At 46.2% G+C, this 19057-nt stretch overlaps 1 protein-coding gene and 1 long non-coding RNA gene across 4 annotated transcripts in view; both read left to right on the top strand.

Moving 5' to 3' along the window:
• The window catches only part of ERICH1 (glutamate rich 1), a 38881-nt gene extending 34571 nt beyond the window's left edge, over positions 1–4310 (top strand). For 2 of the 3 annotated variants that reach the window (XR_009691596.1, XR_009691595.1), the window contains 2 exons: positions 363–492; positions 3530–4310. Coding sequence is in view for 1 of the 3 variants with exons in the window: in XM_061134487.1 (XP_060990470.1) it covers positions 363–436 (74 nt within the window). In the remaining 2 variants the exon portion in view is untranslated. Of the gene's footprint in view, positions 1–362; positions 3369–3529 lie in introns of those variants that run through there. The other variant, XM_061134487.1, reaches the window with a different exon arrangement.
• Positions 4311–4557: 247 nt separating this feature from the next.
• LOC133050334 (uncharacterized) overlaps positions 4558–19057 on the top strand; it is a 35043-nt gene continuing 20543 nt past the window's right edge. Inside the window, exons 1-3 of the long non-coding RNA XR_009691597.1 lie at positions 4558–4575; positions 6800–6890; positions 11012–11170. This is a non-coding gene — a long non-coding RNA (uncharacterized LOC133050334). The remainder of the gene's footprint in view (positions 4576–6799; positions 6891–11011; positions 11171–19057) is intronic.

The raw sequence follows: 19057 nt of genomic DNA, 5'->3' as shown, positions 1-19057 counted from the left end.
CTGAGTGCCATTCATTGCAGCTAATCTCACTTAGAGTTATGCTTCTAACTTCCTGCTGCTTTGTCCACCTTTGATGTAAACTTACGTTTCTCTTTCACTTCGTATGCAGTTTTTTCAAGCTCAGGTGTTAAGCATGTAGTATTGTGTGTGACGCTGTAAAGTGAAATACAAACATTCCAGACTGACCTATACTTCTGTGGGATTCACAAGTGTGCTAATAAGTGTCATTTCAACTCCTAAGTTGTGTTTCATTTGATTAATTCAGGATTTACTTTTGGCCTAAGAACTAATAGTTGCAAAATAATAATTTATAATTTTTCTTTTTATTTTATTTTTTGTTCTGTTTTCCTTTTACTTTTCAGAATATGCCCGAGTAATCTCAGCTTTCTTTAATTACTGGATCACGCATATTCTTCCTGAGAAAAATGATGAATGAAATCAGTGCATCTACTTAAAAAGAGCTAATATTTGACAAGAAAAGAGAAAAGACAGGTATGAAATGGTCTGAGACTTACTTCCTATACACCGAGGAGATGAAATTCTCTTCTAAGTTTTCTTTATAACCCAGACCCTGGGAACTCTGAGGACATTTCTGCCATATTATTTATTTATATGTTTGTACATAGTAGGTAAAGGTAGTCTGAGACTTCAAGTGATAAATTGGGATAAAATTGAAAATTTCTTTGAAATTTTATATGTCTTAAATTTTAAAATGGACATTCTGTTAAACTGAATAAACTGTATAGTTTGAAGCTATATGTATATATTTTTATAAAGTTTTAAATTACATGTGTCTGAAAGTTTAAGAATGTTGTATGGGTATTAAAATGTGCGTTTTAAGTAGTTTGATTCTACAGTAATTGAATTTATTTATTGTTTTCTTCTGTTTTTCTTCTTCTCTACTTTGGGAATAATATCAAGAACATATTTATCCTGTTTCCTCTTGTTGTGGAAGCCATCACCAGTTTTCAGTGAGATTGAGTTTTAAAAGCACCAGTCAATGCAGTGTTATAGGACAACATTGTCTCTACCTATAAAAATATACATTTTTTATTGTGGTAAAATATATGTAACATAAATATGCCATCTTGAAGTGTATGATTCAGTAGCATTAAGTACATTCACAGCATCACGAGGTCATCATGACTATCCTCCCTTGTTTTAGGCTGAACGATGTTCCACACTGTTTATCTACCATCTGTCCTCGGACACTGGGTTGTTGCCCCTGTTTCCTCTTATGAATAATGCTGCTGTGAACATTACGTACAAAATTGTGTGTGGACATTTTCTTCACTTCTCTTGGGAGTGGAATAGCTGGGTCAGATGGTAATTCTACATTAACCTTTTGAGGAGCTTCCAGGCTGTGGTCCACAGCAGCTGTGCTGTCTTCATCCCCACCAGCCAAACAGAAGTACTGAGTTCTCTGTGTCCCCACCAGTACTTGTTGTTTTCCACTTTTCTGATAACAGCCATCCTTGTGGTTGTGTAAAAAGGCATTGCATGGTAGTTTCAGTTTACATTCCATGTACTCATTAGCTGTTCTCCTCTTTGGAGACATACTTGAAGTTATTACCCATTTGTGAATTAGATTATTAGCTTCTTGTCATTGAATTATGAGTTCTTTATACTGGGTAATATGGCAACTCCAGTTTCTTGAGGAACCTCCATACAGTTTTCCATAGTGGCTATACCAGCTTACATTCCAGCCAGCAATGTAGGAGGGTTCCCTTTTTTTTTCCATTCCCTTTCTGGTAGTTATTATTGTAGACTTTTTAATCAGGGCCATTCTGAGCAGTGTAAGGTGGTACCTTATTGTAGTTTTGATTTGCATTGCTCTAATAATTGGTGATGTTGAACATCTTTTCATATGCCTGTTGGCCATTTGTATGTCTTCTTTGGAGAAATGTCTACTTAGGTCTGCTGTCCATCTTTTGATTGGGTTGTTTGATATTGAGTTGTAGGAGCTGTTTGTATAATATATTTTGGAAATTAAGCCCTTGTCAGTCACGTCATTTGCAGATATCTTCTCCCAGTCCATAGGCTATCTTTTTGTTCTATTGATGGTTTCTTTGCAGTACAAAAGCTTATAAGTTTGATTGGGTCCCATTTGTTTATTTTTGCTTTTATTTCTATTGCCTTGGGAGACTGAATGGTACAAGTTATATCACAGAATGTTTGTCCATGGAATTTTATGGTGTCATGTCTTACATTTTGAGTGTATTTTTGTATGAGGGTGTGTCCTTAACTTCATTGATTTACATGTGGTTGTCCAGCCTTCCCAACACTGAAGAGACTGTCTTTTCTCCATTACATGTTCTTGCCTCCTTTGCTGAAGATTGATTGTAGGCTTGTGGATTTTATTTCTGGGCTCTCTATTCTGTTCCATTGATCCATATATCTGTTTTGTTCTGGTACCATGCTGTTTTACTCTAGCTTTGTAGTATTGTCTGAAGTCCAGGAGGGTTATACCTCCAGCTCTGTTGTTTTTCCTCAGAATTGCTTTGGTAATTCTGGGTCTTTTATGGTTCCATATAAGATTTAGGATTATCTGTTCTAGTTCTGTGAAAAATGTCATGGGTAATTTGATGGTGATCACATTCAATCTGTAGATTGCTTCAGGTAGTATGACCATTTTAGCAATATTAATTCTTCTAATCCAAGAATATGGGTTATCTTTCCATTCCTTTGAATCATCTTCAATTTCCTTTATTAATGTTTTATAGTTCTCAGCATATAAGTCTTTCACCTCCTTGGTCAGGTTTATTCCAAAGTTTTTTTTTTTTAATTAATTAAATTTTTTTTTAATTGAAGGATAATTGCTTTACAGAATTTTGTTGTTTTCTGTCAAGTATTTTTTTAATGCAATTTTAAAAGGAATTGTTTGTTTTACTTGCCCTTTCTGACATTTCATTGTAAGTCTAAAGAAATGCAACCAATTTCTATATGTTAATCTTGCATCCTGTTGTTTTGCTGAAATTATCAGTTCTAGTAGTTTCTGTGTGGAGTCTTTAGGGTTTTCTGTATATAGTGTCATGCCACCTGCATATAATGATAATTTTACCTCTTCCATTCCAGTTTGTATACTTTTCCTTTTTCTTGTCTGACTACTATGGTGAGACCTTCAACACTCTGTTGAATAGAAGTGGTAAGAGTGGGCATCCTTGTCTTGTTCCAGATTTTAGTGACAGGGCTTTCAACTTTTCACCATTGAATGTTATGTTGGCTGTGAGTTTGTTATAAACAGCTTTTATTATATTGAGATATGGTCCCATAAATGGAATTGTTTTTATTTTCTCTTCAGATTGTTCATTGCCAGTATACAGAAATGCAACTGATTTTTTTGAAATGCAGCTGATTTTTCATATTGATTTTGTGTCCCACTAGTTTGTTGAATTCACGTATTAGCTCTTAACAGTTTTGTGTGTGTGTGTGTGTGTAATCATTAGAGTTTTATACATATAAGGTCATATCATCTGTGGTGAAGATAATTTTATTTCTTTCCTTCCACCATGGATGCACCATTCTCCAGGGCTCGTCTTCCCCCTCACCTCACCGTGTTCTTAAGAGGTGTCTGTCCCACTAAGTGGAACCTCCTGGAGGCAGGTGAATCAGCAAGGATGCCCTACTGGTTCTGGAGATCTGTCATCTTAAGACTGGTTTCTGTGAAGCTCCCCAGGCTTAATAAAAGCTGGTAAGTGGAGCTGCAAACCAGGCCGGGACAAGGAGAGGCCCAGCCAGGAGAAGTGACCAGCCAGGTCAGGTCCACCGACCAGGATGGGTCACTAGCCAGGACAAGTCCACCGACAAGGACAAATCCACCAGCCAGGACAGGCCACCAACCAGGAGAGGTCCACCATCCAGGATGGGCCCCCAAGCACGATGGGCCTACTGTACCCCAGGGGCTGCCTCCTTGAGAATGGATGCTGATCCATTTTCCCCATGGAGATGGAAAAAGAACACAGCCACACCCCGAAGCAGGAGCTGTGGCAGCTTCCTATCTACACCTACAACGGCCTTCACTTACCCCTCAATGGAGACATACTCAGCCGCCGCCCCTGCCTCTTCCTCCTGCCCTGAGACGTCACGTTGGTGAGGTCAGAGCCTGGGGAATCGTGTCCCCTTCACCACAGGGTTGAGGGGTCACTGGCAAGCAGGTGATGTCAGCCTGCTGCCTCCTCTCCGGCACATCCCACTGCCTTGGGCGGGACACCTGACTTTTTGATTCGCCAGGTTGTAATTCTTCCATTAAGATGCCTCCTAATTAACGACGCATTTGCCAGTATAAAAATAAAGTATTGGCTGATTCATAATTTTCTGTTATTTCTCCACCTCTGATTTGCATCTTTTAGTTATACACAATTTACATCTTTTCCATGCCCAACAGGTGGATACACTGTTGATGGATTCCAGGGAAAACTTCTTATTTGCAAATAGGACTTGACCTTTTACTTGATTCTTTCTGGTCTCAGCACAGAATCCCTGTAAACCCTTCTATCAGCTCACTGGGAGACCAGGACAGGTCACCAACCAGGATGAGCCACCAACCAGGACAAGTCTCTCTGACCACACCTGAAGGTACAGAGGAACAAGGGTGTAACTGAACAGGTAGGGTAGTTGGGGTTAATCAGTTTTGTGGATCATCCTAATTTCAAAAGAAAAATGCCTCGTCTAGAAAACAAAAACAAATAAATCATGTCTCTGTGTCAGCATAAATACAATAATCTGATTCTCTCAGCATGATTGCAGTTGGATGATAATTAGATCAACTTATCTTTTACAATCGTGCAGGATGCTTATTCAGTCGTGTCACTTGTTTTCTGTAAATTATACCAATTAATGCAGACAAAGGAAGCTCTCAAGAATATGAGGAGTGCTCATCAGCTTGCTGACAGTGAGGTGGATGTGCCAGGCAAACGCCCAGGCTTTCCTGAATCCTGAAGGCTCAGCGAGTGGAAGAGGTGGCCGAGTCTCACCGCTGTCACCCAGACCTGGAGGCCCAGTGTTTTCAGAAGAAATTGTCCTGGGTTCATTCATCCCCACTTGGCCGGCTCTGGGTTTTCCTCTCTGTCCAGCACTGTCTGTGCCCAGTTTTTCTGTGGTACTTGTCTTCTCATTCAAAGAGTCTGGTGAACACTTGGGTCCCCTCCAAAGTATGAAGGATGCACAGAGCTAGCCCACCACACACAGAGACACTGCACAACTCAAGGGGTTGCAGGGTCCCCAAAACCCACTCCACATGATAGACTACCACAATTTTAGTGGCTAAAACAGCATCTTTCATTGCCTCCCAGTGACCATGGGTCAGGCCCAGGCTTAGCCAGCTGTGTCCTGGGTTTGGGGCCTAGGGGCTGTGCACAGAATTGTGTTCCTGTGGCTATGGGACCAAGGTCCTAGTTTTCTTGTTTGTTGCCAACGGAGGCTACTCTCACCTCCCTGAGGCCCCCACAAGCCCCAGCTCCCCCTGAGCCTCTGCCCACCTGCCAGCAATTCCTCGGAGGCCAGTAGGAGACCTGGGAAAGACCAGGGTCTGGAAGACTTCCTCTGGTAGAGTCAAGCTGCCAGGATGGTCTCCCTTCTGCTTCATTTAAAACCAGCTGGTACAGGCCTTCAAGTCCTTTGTCTTTGCATGCAGCTATTGGCAATGACCCTTCTGGTGCCATCCTGGCCCATAGCACCTGGCATAGATCTTGCACTGGTCACTTAACAGACCACTTAAGGTGATCACTCAGGTCTTCGTTCCAGAGGACCTGCTGTCAGTGTGGTTAGCTGCTGCCAGCCCTTCAGGTCCATGTCCTACATAGACCAGATGTCTTCAGTCACCAGGGTAGACCAGATGCCCTTGGTCACCTTCACCTTCTAGGCCCCATGGATGTTCAGATGGAATCATTCAGCTCCTTTCATTTTGCAAGAGAGAATTCTCTGGTGACCAGAGAATTTAGGGGACTTGCTCAGTATCACACAGCACTTTTAAAGATAGAAAGTAGAAAGTGAGATGACCAAGGTGTAGGTGAGAATGTATAGGTGATAGGCTATGAGAATTAGATGGAGAGAATTACCTTCGTGGAAGAATCAAGAGAGAAAGAGGGCTTCATAAAGGTGATACCTGAGCTAAAAGAGATAGGATGAGGATGTCTGGAAATACAGGAGGAAGGCAGAAATGCTGGGAGATGACAGCAGGTGAAAGAAGGAGGTGCTTCACCTTCTCACGGCTCTTTTCTGTCTGCACCAACAAGGAGATATTTCAGTCAGCAGCTATGCTGTCGACTTGAAATGTTGACACATTTCTATGGCAGTTATGCCCAAGAATATCTCCTCTTCAGATTTAGACACCACTACCCTTTCTAGGGCTTCCCTGCTAGCTCAGTGGTAAAAGAATCTGCCGGCCAATGCAGGAGACTCAAGAGACATGAGTTCCCGATCCCTGGGTCGGGAAGATCCCCTGGAGAAGGAAATGGCAACCCACTCTAGTAGTCTTCCCTGGGAAATCCCATGGACAGAAGGGCCTGGTGGGCTACAGTCCATGGGGTTGTAAAGAGTTGGACATGACTTAGCGACCAAACAATACCCTTGCTAGAAATGTCCTAAAATAATAAATGTTTTGTTAAGGGGTTGGGGCATTCCAACATGACTGTAGACAGTAACTGACAGCAACTGCCAGGAATCGACTATCAAGGCAGTGATCACAGAACCAACATCAAGTAAATACGTCTGCAGAAATCAGAGGGCAGCCTCATCAACTCATCCTCACAGACTCCACGGTATAATCCATTTTCTTCTCTCCGCAATATTCTCATTGCAGATTTAGGTGCTCATCCAGTTTTTTATTATATTCATAATGGAGAATGAAGAAGAGGGGAACTAACATTTATTGAGCACCTACTGTCTTCAAGGTATGTGATAAATCCCTTACATCTAATATCTTTCTGTTCTCACAATCAAGGTTTTAACAGTTATTATCATCCCCACTTTGTGGATGAAGAAATATTTGCTTGACCTTAATTGACCATGAAAAACAGACTGGTTCAAAACTGGGAAAGGAGTAAGTCAAGGCTGTTTATTGGTCACCCTGCTTATTGAACTTCTTTGCAGAGTACATCATGTGAAATGCCAGGCTGGGTGAATCACAAGCTGGAATCAAGATTGCCAGGAGAAATATCAACAACTTCAGATACGCATATGATACCACCCAATGGCAGAAAACCAAGAGGAACTAAAGAGCCTCTTGATGAGAGTGAAAGAGGGAGGAGGGTAAAAAGCTGGCTTAAACTCAATATTCAAAAAACTAAGATTATGGCATCCCATCACATCATGGTAAATAAAAGGGAAAAAGTGGAAGCAGTGACAGACTTTTATTTTCTTGAGCTCCAAAATCACTGCAGATGGTGACTCTGACCATGAAATTAAAAGACGCTTGCTCCTTGGAAGGAAAGCTATGACAAACCTAGTGTATTAAAAAGCAGAGACATTACTTTGCTGACAAAGTCCTGTATAGTCAAGGCTATGGTTTTTCCAGTAGTCTTGTATGGATGTGAGAGTTGGACTATAGAGAGAGCTGAGTGCTAAAGAATTGATGCTTTCAAACTGTGGTGTTTGAGAAGACTCTTGAGAGTCCCTTGGACTGCAAGGAGATCCAACCAGTCCATCTTAAAGGAAATCATGAATGTTCTGAATGTTCATTGGAAGGACTGATGCTGAAGCTGAAGTTCCAATACTTCAACCACCTGGTATTCTCATGTTTCTAGCCAACTTACTGGAAAAGACCCTGATGCTGAGAATGATTGAGGGCAAAAGGAGAAGAGAGTGACAGAGGATGAGATGGCTGGATGGCATCACCTAGTCAGTGGACATGAATTTGAGCAAACTCCGGGAGATAGTGGAGGATGACAGCCATGCTGATGGTTGGAAAGAATTTTATAGTAAAAGACTCAAAGGAAGATGGGCCTGTTAAAACTAACAGGAATTACATTTCCTTCTGCTTGATTCAATAAGTAAAGGGTTGTATATTCAAGAGAAAGACACTGAAACCATATTAAAGGAGGTGCTGAGCTTGGTAAAAACACTCCTTCTCCCAAAGAATATTAGTTCCTAAAGGTCCTTACAGTTATTCTCTCTGGGGGGGCCAAACTCCCAAGAGGAGCCTTATAACTTGGGGGACTCTGGACATCAGAGAAATCAGGTGGTCAGTTGGCATTAAAAGAGAGTGGGGAGACCAGCCCCCATGCTGGAAGGCTCTCCTGCAGTTTCCCCATGTGCCTCCTGGCCTGCAGGTGTTCCAGCAACAGGTATGCAGGTGAGAAAGCTGTTTACCCCATCTGAGCTCAGCACCACCTCTGTTTCACGTATGAACACAAGTCAGTTTTCACACAACTGCAGTATTCCCTGCAGGTTTCAGGATTGCCATAGTCTGTCATACACATGGGGCATGTAACTTTTGTACCAAGAACTGTTCACCTTCTCTGCAGATCAGTCCCCATGGCAACTTGTGTTGCTAAGTCACCATCAGGTCAGGAGGGAAAGATACCAGGAGAGCACAACTGAAGAAGGGAAGACAATTGTGCTGGATGCTACAGACAGACAGACCGGCCAGTGCACGCAGATGGCCCATCCTGTGTGGGCTGAGCTCCCCGGTGCTGGCCCATCGGGGCAGCCTTCGGGATCCCATACCCTGTAGACCCTGAGGAAGAGCGTCTGTGCTGCCTTTTAGGGGAAACGTCTGCTTTTAGGCAGAAGATGTGTTTGTTTGGGTGGCAGTGTGTGGAGGGTCAGTACCACATGGGGCAACTCAGGTTATACAGACCCTGACCTTTGGACCAGGTCCAGAGCTACAGGGTGGAGTCCAGGTTGCTTGTCAGACCCATGTGTCCAGCACTGCAGCTGCCAATGAAATGCTGTGAGAAGCCCTCCTAAAATGCCACGACCCCCTTTCCTGATTATCTGTCCCCTGAAAGCTGAGTGTAAACCCCAGGAGGCTATTGGTAAACACCCCACTTCAGCTCCTGTTACCAGATGGGGGAGTTAAGCATCTCAGTCTGGCTGAAGAGAGCCTCAGCAAACTGTCAGTAGGAAAGGGGGTTTCCTGCCTGCTTGGGTCATCAGTAGAACGTGGCTCAGAGTGGTGGCCGATGAGGATGAGGTGGCATAGCCGGAGTGCAGGGCCGGGGGCCAGCGGGCAGCCCTCAGGACGCCTCACCAAGAGCCGTGTATGCCTCCAGCCGCACGTTGTCAGGTGGACGCTGACCCCTCCATCCTGGAGGCTGGAGTCCCCAGCCTAGGCCTGCTGGGTGCCGAGGGCCTCTGCCCGGCCTGCAGGTGCACCCTCTGGGGCTTCACCTGGCCTTTCCTCTGTGGGGAGAGAGGAACCCGACCCCGTCGGAGTGGGTCTGCCCTGTGACCTCCCCTGACCTTAATCTACCCCCAAAGGCCCGGCTCCTGAGAAGCCCACCAGGCGAGGCCTCCCCAGGTGTGTCCACCTGGGGTTCGTGGGGAGAACAGAGAAGAGAGAGGCAGAGAGGTGAGGCTCAGGAGGTGAGGAGGGGGCTGTGGAAGAGTCTGGTCCTGGAGGTCGGAGAGGTTCGGAAGGGCCCTGGGTGCCTTACGCGCGTTGGGGAGGGGACACAGGTGCTCCTTGGTGCCGGCCCCCACACTTCCGGGGCCCACAGGTGGCAACACAGGGCCCCCAGAGGTCAGGGCGAGCCAGGCTCGTCCTTCCCACCAGGGAGGCCTGTGCACCCTGGGCCTGAGGAAGCACGGCCCCTGGAGGTACTGTGAGTGCCCCTCTCCCTCCACGTCCATGGTGTTGTGACAGGGGTCAACCAAGGGCACAGGCTTGTCTGCCTTCAGCACATGGTCTGGGTTCAGGGGTGTGGGGTCAGGGCCTGGGTGGGGTGTGGAGGGGCAGGGGTCCCGAGTGTCTGCCGTTAGGCCAGGTGCGGCGCTCCAGGCAGAAGACTGAGAAGTGAGGGGTAATTGTGCTCTTGGGAAGGAGGAAGGACCGGCTGGCAGAATTCCCTGCTTCCTCCAGTCCTGAGCAGGAGAGAGGTCGCAGGGGCAGCAGGAGAGACAAGCCATGCACATGGACGTAGCTCCCCTGACTGCGTTCCAGTCCAGACACTCGTGTCAGGATGGACGGAGCCCCCAGGCTGGAGGAGCTCAGCGCTCTCAGGCCTCCCAGCGGGGCAGGGCACAGATGCTTCGAGAAGGCTTGTTGTCCTGTTCTCAAAGGTCTGAGTCTCTTTTAGCCCAACTGGGCAGTCTGTGTCGTCAATGCAGATGAGAAAGAAAATGATAAAAAACGAAATTGTGACAAGTTTTTGGTTGACTGGCTGTGGGAAGGGAAACACACAGAACGAAGGTTTGGTTGAACTGTCCTCCCAAATCAGGTTACAAAGAAATTCAAACACTTCACAACAAACAAAACTTTGCCAGTGAGGCTGTGAGGGAAGAGAGGTGGCTGGTGGGAGACGTGGGCTGGGTCTTGAAATAACCCAGCAAGCCCTCCGCACCTGGAACCCAGCCGAAGTCTCCATCTGCAAAGGTTAAAGACATTATACAAATGCACGTATATATGTATATATATACACACACACACACATGCATTGCATGTCTTTTGCGGTATTGTGTATCACATGCCATGTGTGCACTGTTATATGTTGTGTGATATATACAATGTTATATGTTGTGTGATATATAATGCATACTGTAGCCTGTGACAAAAGTCAGATCTTTACCTGAAAGCTTGAAATTTGACGTGATTTTCATATTCCAGTTACTGCCAGCCTTTAAGAAACTTCAACTTGTTGAGGTTGGCTATTGTATAAAAATTACCCATAATTATCAGGAAAGAATATTAACATACTCCTCTCTTTTCCCATTCTATAGTAAATTTGCTAAAAATTTTGTTTTTAAAATTATACTTTTTACTTAAGCGTGTTATTCCTGTTAACATACGGGGGGTTTATTACTGTTCTTTTAAAATTAAGTGTGTATTTTAAATTTTCTGTTTAATTCCTAGTGTGGTAAATGTTGATACACACAAGCACAGCTCACAGTGTCCTCAGCACCTTTCCAGTGTATCTGGGACCCTGAGAGGCGGAGTGTTGCCCCCACTTCTGCCTGGTTAACCAGGCTCCTTGGAGAAGCAGCCAGTTCCAGGCGTGCAGACAACTGCGAGGTGAGTGCAGAGTATCTTGTTCCTGAAGCAAGTAGATGCTCACAGCTGTGAAAGGACATATCGGAGTGATGGCAAAACAGCTTCAAGAGTCTCCCACTCAGCAGTTTGGGACCAATGTAAGTTTTCAAGAGAACAGTGACATGAACAGATGAATAGTAGTACCAGTGGCACTAAGGACAGGATGGGGAGGGCGCGGGAGGAGCTCTTTCCTCTCTTCAGGGAGGTCAGGTTAGGGCTGAAAGGCCCAACTCTCTAGTCACAGGATGGTCCCATGGCCACCAGCCCAATCCTGCAGCCCTGGGGCCCACCAAGAGTCACCTCCTTACACATAAAAAGTGGTGTGTCATGCTGGAGAATCCAGGGTTTCAGAGGCTGTGTCAGGAACCTGGAATGGAAACCAAGTTTAAATTACAACAATGTCACCACCCCAGCAGCCCTCACCTTCCTGGGCTCCAGGGGCAAGACAGACCCATGTGACCAAAGGTCAGTATCAGTTTCTGCCCTGCCCTCGATGTAGAGAGAACAGAGAGGGATCCTCCCCAGAGCCAGGCCTGCATGAGGGAGTGTCGCACGACGTCCCCCCACTCAGGGGGTCTATTCTCACAGGAGGGGCTGCTGAGGGGCCCGATTGGATGCCAGGTGTGAACATGACTGGGTTGTGATCAAGGTAGATGTGAGCATCTGGTGCAGTAGGTGGACCGGTCAGCTGTGCCCAGTACAGATGCAAGGCTGCCAGGAATGGGTATCACAGAAGGAAGCTAGGAAGCAAACTTGGAAACAGTGTTCAGACAGCTTCCCCTCCCTTCTCTTCCCTCTCCTTCTGAATTCCCCCCCAAAGCGCAGTGAAGAGGCTTTTTAAAGGCACAGATTCATGACCTACAATAATGGGGAAGGCAGAACTGGAAGCTGTAATTCTGGTCTATTAGTATAAGAAACAGGAACCAACATGATTTACCTGGAAGAGCAGCCGGTTGTGGACTGAACGTTTGCCCTCCCCCCACCCAAATTCATCTATGCATCTCATTACTGTAACTTATTATGATCTATGACCCTCCAAAAGTCCTAACCCCCAGGTGATGGTTTTAGGGGGAGCACCTTTGGGAGATGGTGGGGCCATGAAGGTGGGGTCCCCATGCTTGGGATCATTGCCCTGATAACAGACCCTACGGAGCTCTCAGCCCCTCTTCCACATGAGGACACAGTGAGGAGACGCCGTCTGTGAACCAGGAAGCTCTTAATCACTATACCTTTCTGACACTGATCTTGGAGGTCCAGCCTCCAGGACTGAGAAATAGATGTCTATGGTTTACACGCCCAGCCTGTGGTCCGCTGTTACATGGCCTGAGCAACTGACAGCCCATGCGGACTAAGCCCAGATGCTCAGGACTTGGCCACATCAGGTCCTGCAAAGAAGGTGGTCATGGCTGAGATGAGGGTGAGTTAAGAAGCTCTGAGCCCTGAGCCTCGCCCAGCATCTGTGCCTTTCCTGGGTCTCTGGAGAAGGTACAGCAGAGGTTCCCTGGATGGGGCCAGGTGCAGCTTTAGCAGGACTCCCCTCCCAACAGTGGGTGTTGGGGGTGTCTGCCCTGTTCTCCGCTCACTGCTCATCCCTCAGGCCACTTCCTCCTTACACCCCTGGGCCCCCAGCTGTTCCCCAATTCTGCCAGCCCCTGAACTCATCCTTCTTGGCTCTCACTACGCTGTCTAGCCCCCTGCGTGTCTGTGTGACCTGCGACTGTGCCCGCCTGCGGGTGCCAGGACCCTCCAGGAGGCCTGGGAGTATGTCACCTGCTGTTGACATTGTGTCCTCAGCAGTGGGTCGGGGCTCAGTACACAGTGGGACTCAGTGAACGCTTCCTGAGTGGAAGAGTGGATGACGGCCAGGGACTCAGCGCAGGGTGTGAGGAGGGAGGGCAGGTCCGAGGCTGCTATGGACCAGAAGCGAGAGACGGGAGTGCCAAGAACAGGATGGGTGGTCGAGCCCGGGAGGACCCCCAGCTTCCGAAGCACAGGAAGAAAGCTGCACAGGGGCTCCTACAGTGCAAACGTAAACCCCCAGAGCACACAGAACTTGTAAGTCTTGTGGGAGAACAAATGAAAGCAACCAGAAGAGTTCAGAAAGTGGGCTCGGACCAGGTGTTGGAGGAGGTTTGGGTAGGGCAGCCAGCTTGGAGAGGACCCAAGAACCACCGTAGTCAAGCACGGGCCTCACCTATGGCCCTGCAGCTCTGCTTTGGGCGCATTGCTCAGGGAAGTTCACACAGGTCCTTGAGCTCACCACAGAGGTCCTTGCATCAGCATCACTTGTGGTGGCTGCAAGCAGGAGGCTGCCTTGTGTCCACCTGTGGATGGGGATGTAGTGTGTGTGTTAGAAGCAACAAATTAGATGGACATGTAGCCTCACAGGTGCAGTGCTAAAAGAACATACTCAGAGGGAAAGTAAGAAACACGATGATGACTTGGCCACATAAAACATTTTCACAAAAATCCATGTGAATAAAACAATAGTAGAAATTTTGCAAGAATGTATTCACATAAAAAGACCCATGGTAGAAAGACTGCCCATGGCAAAGAGAGGGAAGAGGGAGTAGAGATAAGAGGATGAATGAGGATAGAAAGCACACCAGAGGTCAGGAGTGGTTGTGTGGGAAAAAGTGAGCAGCACAATTAATTCAGCAGCTGGGATCATAAAAGAACCAATCAACCACACAACCAGCTAAACCCATAGGCAATACAGATACTTAGCCAGCCCGTTGCTCAACAACCAACCCCCAAACCAATGACTCAGCCAACCACACAACCAATGAAACCAGTCAACAACACAGTTACTTAACCAGCCAATCACTCAAACAACCAACCATATAACCAACTAAAGCAATCAATAACACAGCCACTCAACCAGCCAGTCACTTAAACAACCCACCACACAACCAAATTTGCAATGAACTAAACCAACCAACAGCACAACCACACAACCAGCTGCACAACCAGACAACCAACGTCAACAAAGAAAAGACTAGCTACTCAATGTGGGTGGGTATTTGGTGCAGCAGAGCACTTGTAATTTGAAACATGAAATCCATACTTTTGTAAAAATTGAAGTCCATGTGAGCAAAGAGCAAAAGAACACTAATGAAATTCATGCTAGATTTTTTAAATGTCAGAAGATCCTGAGACTCCTGGCTGTGCTAACACACACATATATTTCTCTGCAGGCTTCATTATTTGCTATCTTTGATGCCCTTACAGCATGCCTGCAGCTTTGGGGTGTGAGTGTGAGAATAAAACAGGGTTTATCACTGTAAGTCATGGTGTGTCGTCTCCTGTCTAGAGACCACAGAGGCCTTGTCTGTTAGAAGTTCTAGGCCCGGAGGAGAAGCAGGTCTAGGCCCAGAGGAGAAGCAGGCCAGCCCTGCTTGTCACCCTGAGGATGAATACATGTGTCCGGCTAGGGTCCTGCCGCAGCCCAGCTGTGGCCCAGGCTCTTTGGAGACCATGAGCAGACTGCATCTGCTTTCCTGGTTCCTCTGCCTTCTCAGCGGCTGCTGCAACCGTGGCTGAAGGGAATCTGTAACTAACAGTAATTAAAACACCAAGTTGGCCAAGTTGGTTAATTGTTGACTCTTTAATTTCCTTCAGATGCCACTCATGTTTCCAATGTGCATTCTTATTTTTTTATAGATGCATTTTATCTATGCACATACCCTTTTTTTTTGCAGCATTTGGGATCTTAGCTCCCTGACCACACTCCCTGCATGGGGAGGTCAGAGTCTTAAATACTGGACCACCAGGGAAGTCTCAATGCTTGTACCACTTTGAATTAGGAAAGACTCAACCTTTGTTGATAAAATTACTAGTCAGCATGGAAAAGGGGAGCGAGGACCCAGGCTTCAGTGCCTGAGCAGGAGGGCAGAGTCAGCTGTTGCAGAGACGCCCTGCTGAGAGGCCCACGTGAGCTGGGCGGCTGTGCTGCCTCCCAGGGTGTCCTTCCTGAGTTTTCTGAGCTCCGTGTTGCCCGCTTTGCCCTCTCACCCAGCTTGCAGAGGTTTTCTTGGTGCTCCAGGAACCTTTCCTGCGCCTGCTCTGTGTTAGCCCTGTCGGGGCGGAGCCTGGGGGAGGCCTCAATGGAGGGGAGGAATTACAGAGGATGTGGGTGTGTATGGGTGGCCGCAAGAGCTGGGGAGAGCTGGAGTCGGGTCTGGGCACTTCTGTCCTGATTCTAGAAAGTAGGGAGGGGAGCCACTGCCCCCCAATCACCTTCAGCTCACAATGGCCCTCTTATCAAAGAGGCATGGGGGTAGGGGGCAGGCGTGTTCTGCCCTGGGTCTTCTGACTCCTCCTGGGCTGTGGGCGGTGGAGCAGGACTCTCTGCACCTGCCCTGGGCTTGGTAGTGGGGGAGGTGGAAGTGGGAGAAGGCAGGCAGGGGGCAGACTGGGGTGGGACATGAGTCTGCACTGCCCAGCATTCGTCACCCTTTACAGAGGCCCAGAGAACTCTGGGCAAAAGACAGAAACTTAAGATAAAAGAAACAGTATATCTTCTGGAGAAACCAAAGCTAAAAGGGGAGCCTCTTGGAAAAGCAGGAGCCAATGCTGTCAGAGATGCAAGTGGGGCTCTGTTCGATCCATCGATCAATCATTCAGCAGGGATGTGGGCAGGACCAGGGAGAGCAGCACTGGACCAGAAGCAGAGGGAAGGCTGCCTCACACAAAGATGAGAATGTATGAGGCCCAACTCCCTGGTGGAATCCAAACAGGTGCAGACAAGACACCTTCCCCCTACAATTAGTCAGACAGTATTATTAAATTATCACTTGAACAGTATATGTAGATGTGGGACAGGAGGTACCTTTAAAGAGATACTTTAGGGTCAGTCAGTTCAGTCGCTCAGTCGTGTCCAACTCTTCGTGACCCCGTGAATCACAGCATGCCAGGCCTCCCTGTCCATCACCAACTCCCAGAGTTTACTCAAACCCATGTCCATCGAGTCAGTGATGCCATCCAGCCATCTCATTCTCTGTTGTCCGCTTCTCCTCCTGCCCCCAATCCCTCCCAGCATCAGGGTCTTTTCCAATGAGTCAACTCTTCGCATGAGGTGGCCAAAGTACTGGAGTTTCAGTTTCAGCATCAGTCCTTCCGATGAACACCCAGGACTGATCTCCTTTAGGATGGACTGGTTGGATCTCCTTGCAGTCCAAGGGACTCTCAAGAGTCTTCTCCAACACCACAGTTCAAAAGCACCAATTCTTCGGTGCTCAGCTTTCTTTATAGTCCAACTCTCACATCCATACATGACCACTGGAAAAACCATAGCCTTGACCAGACAGACCTTTGCTGGCAAAGTAATGTCTCTGCTTTTTAATATGCTATCTAGGTTGGTCATAACTTTCCTTCCAAGGAGTAAGCGTCTTTTAATTTCATGGCTGCAATCACCATCTGCAGTGATTTTGGAGCCCCAAAAATTAAAGTCTGACAGTACAAACTATTAACTTCTAGAGAGTCATTAAACCACCAAGTTATGACTGTTGGTACATGTAGCAGTGCTTCCCATGCATTTGCAGTTCACAGACCATTATATTTACTGTGGGGAAGAATCTCTTAGAAGAAATGGAGTAGCCCTCAATACTCACTAAAAAGAGTCTGAAATGGAGTACTTGGGTGCAATCTCAAAAATGACAGAATGATCTTGGTTTGTTTCCAAGGCAAATCATTCAGTATCACAGTAATCCAAGTCTGTGCCCCAACCAATAATGCCAAAGAAGCTGAAGTCAAATGATTCTATGAAGATCTACAAGACCTAGAACTAATATCAAAAAAAGATGTTTTTTCATCATTGGAATGCAAAAGTAGGAAGTCAAGAGATACCTCCAGTTACAGGCAAGTTTGGCCTTGAGTACAAAATGAAGCACGGCAAACGCTAACAGAGTTTCACAATAGAACACACTGGTCATAGCAAACACCTTCTTCCAACAACACAAGAGACGACTCTACACATGAACACACCAGACAATCAATGCCGAAGTCAGATTGTTTATATTCTTTACAGGTGAAGGTCGAGAAGCTCTATACAGTCAGCAAAAACAAGACCTGGAGCTGACTGTGGCTCAGATCATGAGCTCCTTGTTGCAAAATTCAGACTTAAATTGAAGAAGGTAGGGAAAACCACTAGACCTCTCAGTCGTGTCTGACTCCTTACAACCCATGGACTGTAGTCCATCAGGTTCCTCTGTCTGTGGGATTCTCCAGGCAAGAATATTGGAGTGGGTTGCCATTTTCTTCTCCAGGGGATCTTCCCAACCCAGGGATTGAATCCAGGTCTCTTGAATTGCAGGTGGATTCTTTACCATCTGAGCCACCAGGGAAGCCCCAGACTTTTTAGATATGACCTAAATCAAATCCCTGATTATACGGTGGAGGTGGCAAATAGATTCAAGGGATTAGTCCTGGTAGACAGAGTGCCTGAAGAACTATGGACAGAGGTTTGTAACATTGTACAGGAGGCAGTGACCAAAACCATCCCAAAGAAAAAGAAATGCAAGAAGGCAAAATGATTGTCTGAGGAAGCCTTACAAATAGCTGAGAAAAGAAGAGAAGTGAAAGGCAAAGGAGAAAGAGAGCGATAATACCTAGTTGAAAGCAGAGTTCCAGAGAATAGCAAGGAGAGATAAGAAAGACTTCCTAAGTGAACAGTGCAAATAAATAGAGGAAAGTGATGGAATGGGAAAGACTAGAGATCTCTTCAAGAAAATTAGAAATACCAAGGGAACATTTAATGCAAAGCTGGGCACAATAAAGGACAGAAGTGGCAAGAACCTAGCAGAAGCAGACGATATTAAGAAGAGGTGCCAAGAATACACAGAAGAACTGTACAAAAATAGTCTCAATGACCCAGATAACCACAATGGTGTGGTCACTCACCTAGAGCCAGACATCCTGTAGTGTGAAGTCAAGTGGGCCTCAGGAAGCATTACTATGAACAAAGCTAGTGGAGGTGATGGAATTCCAGCTGAGCTATTTAAAATCCTAAGTGTTAGGATTTTAATCCTAAATGGTGATGCTGTTAAAATGTAAATACTGCTTGTACGTCTTCAAGTTCTCTGTTCACTTACTGCTGAAGTCTAGATTGAAGGATTTTGAACATTACCTTACCAGCATGTGAAATGAACACAATTGTATGGTAGTTTAAACATTCTTTGGCATTACCTTTCTTTGTAATTGAAATGAAAACTGACCTTTTCCTGTCCTGTGGCTACTGCTGAGTTTTCCAAATTTGCTGACATATTAAGTGTGGCACTTTAACAGCATCATCATTTAGGAAAGGACATTTAGACTCAGCTCATTGGAAAAGATCCTGATGCTGGAAAAGATTGAGGGCAGGAGGAGAAAGGGGTAACAGAGGATGAAATGGTTGAATATCATCACTGACTCAATGGACATGAATTTGAGCAAATGCTGGGAGATAGTGGAGGACAGGGAAGCCTGGAGTGTTGCAGTCCATGGGGGTCACAAAGAATCAGACACAACTAAACTACTGAACAACAATATCAAGGTTTTAGTGCATTGGTCATTGATCCCTCACCACCAGTAACAAGGCTTTGAAAGGGAGCCCTGACCAACTGTCTCATCAGAGCAAAAGGAATGACTGAGTACGTGGGTTTGGTCATGGGAAATCAAATGCCATGAGCGCTTTTATAACCAGCATTGTCTGTGTGTGCTAGAGTACTTGGCAAGGGGATTTCCCTTGGGAAATTTCCTAAGGGAATGAGTAACCAATCAACTCATACAAACTTCAACATTTTCAATCCAGTTGGAGTTTTACTCCACTTTGGTAACCTCTAAGCCAATCACAGATAAAGAAACAAAGGCCCAAAGAAGTGAGGTATTATT

This window comes from Dama dama, chromosome 32, assembly GCF_033118175.1.
Source record: "Dama dama isolate Ldn47 chromosome 32, ASM3311817v1, whole genome shotgun sequence".
Classification (NCBI taxonomy): domain Eukaryota; kingdom Metazoa; phylum Chordata; class Mammalia; order Artiodactyla; family Cervidae; genus Dama; species Dama dama.
The sequence above is the reverse complement of the archived record's forward strand: the minus strand, read 5'-3'. Positions and strand labels throughout refer to the sequence as shown.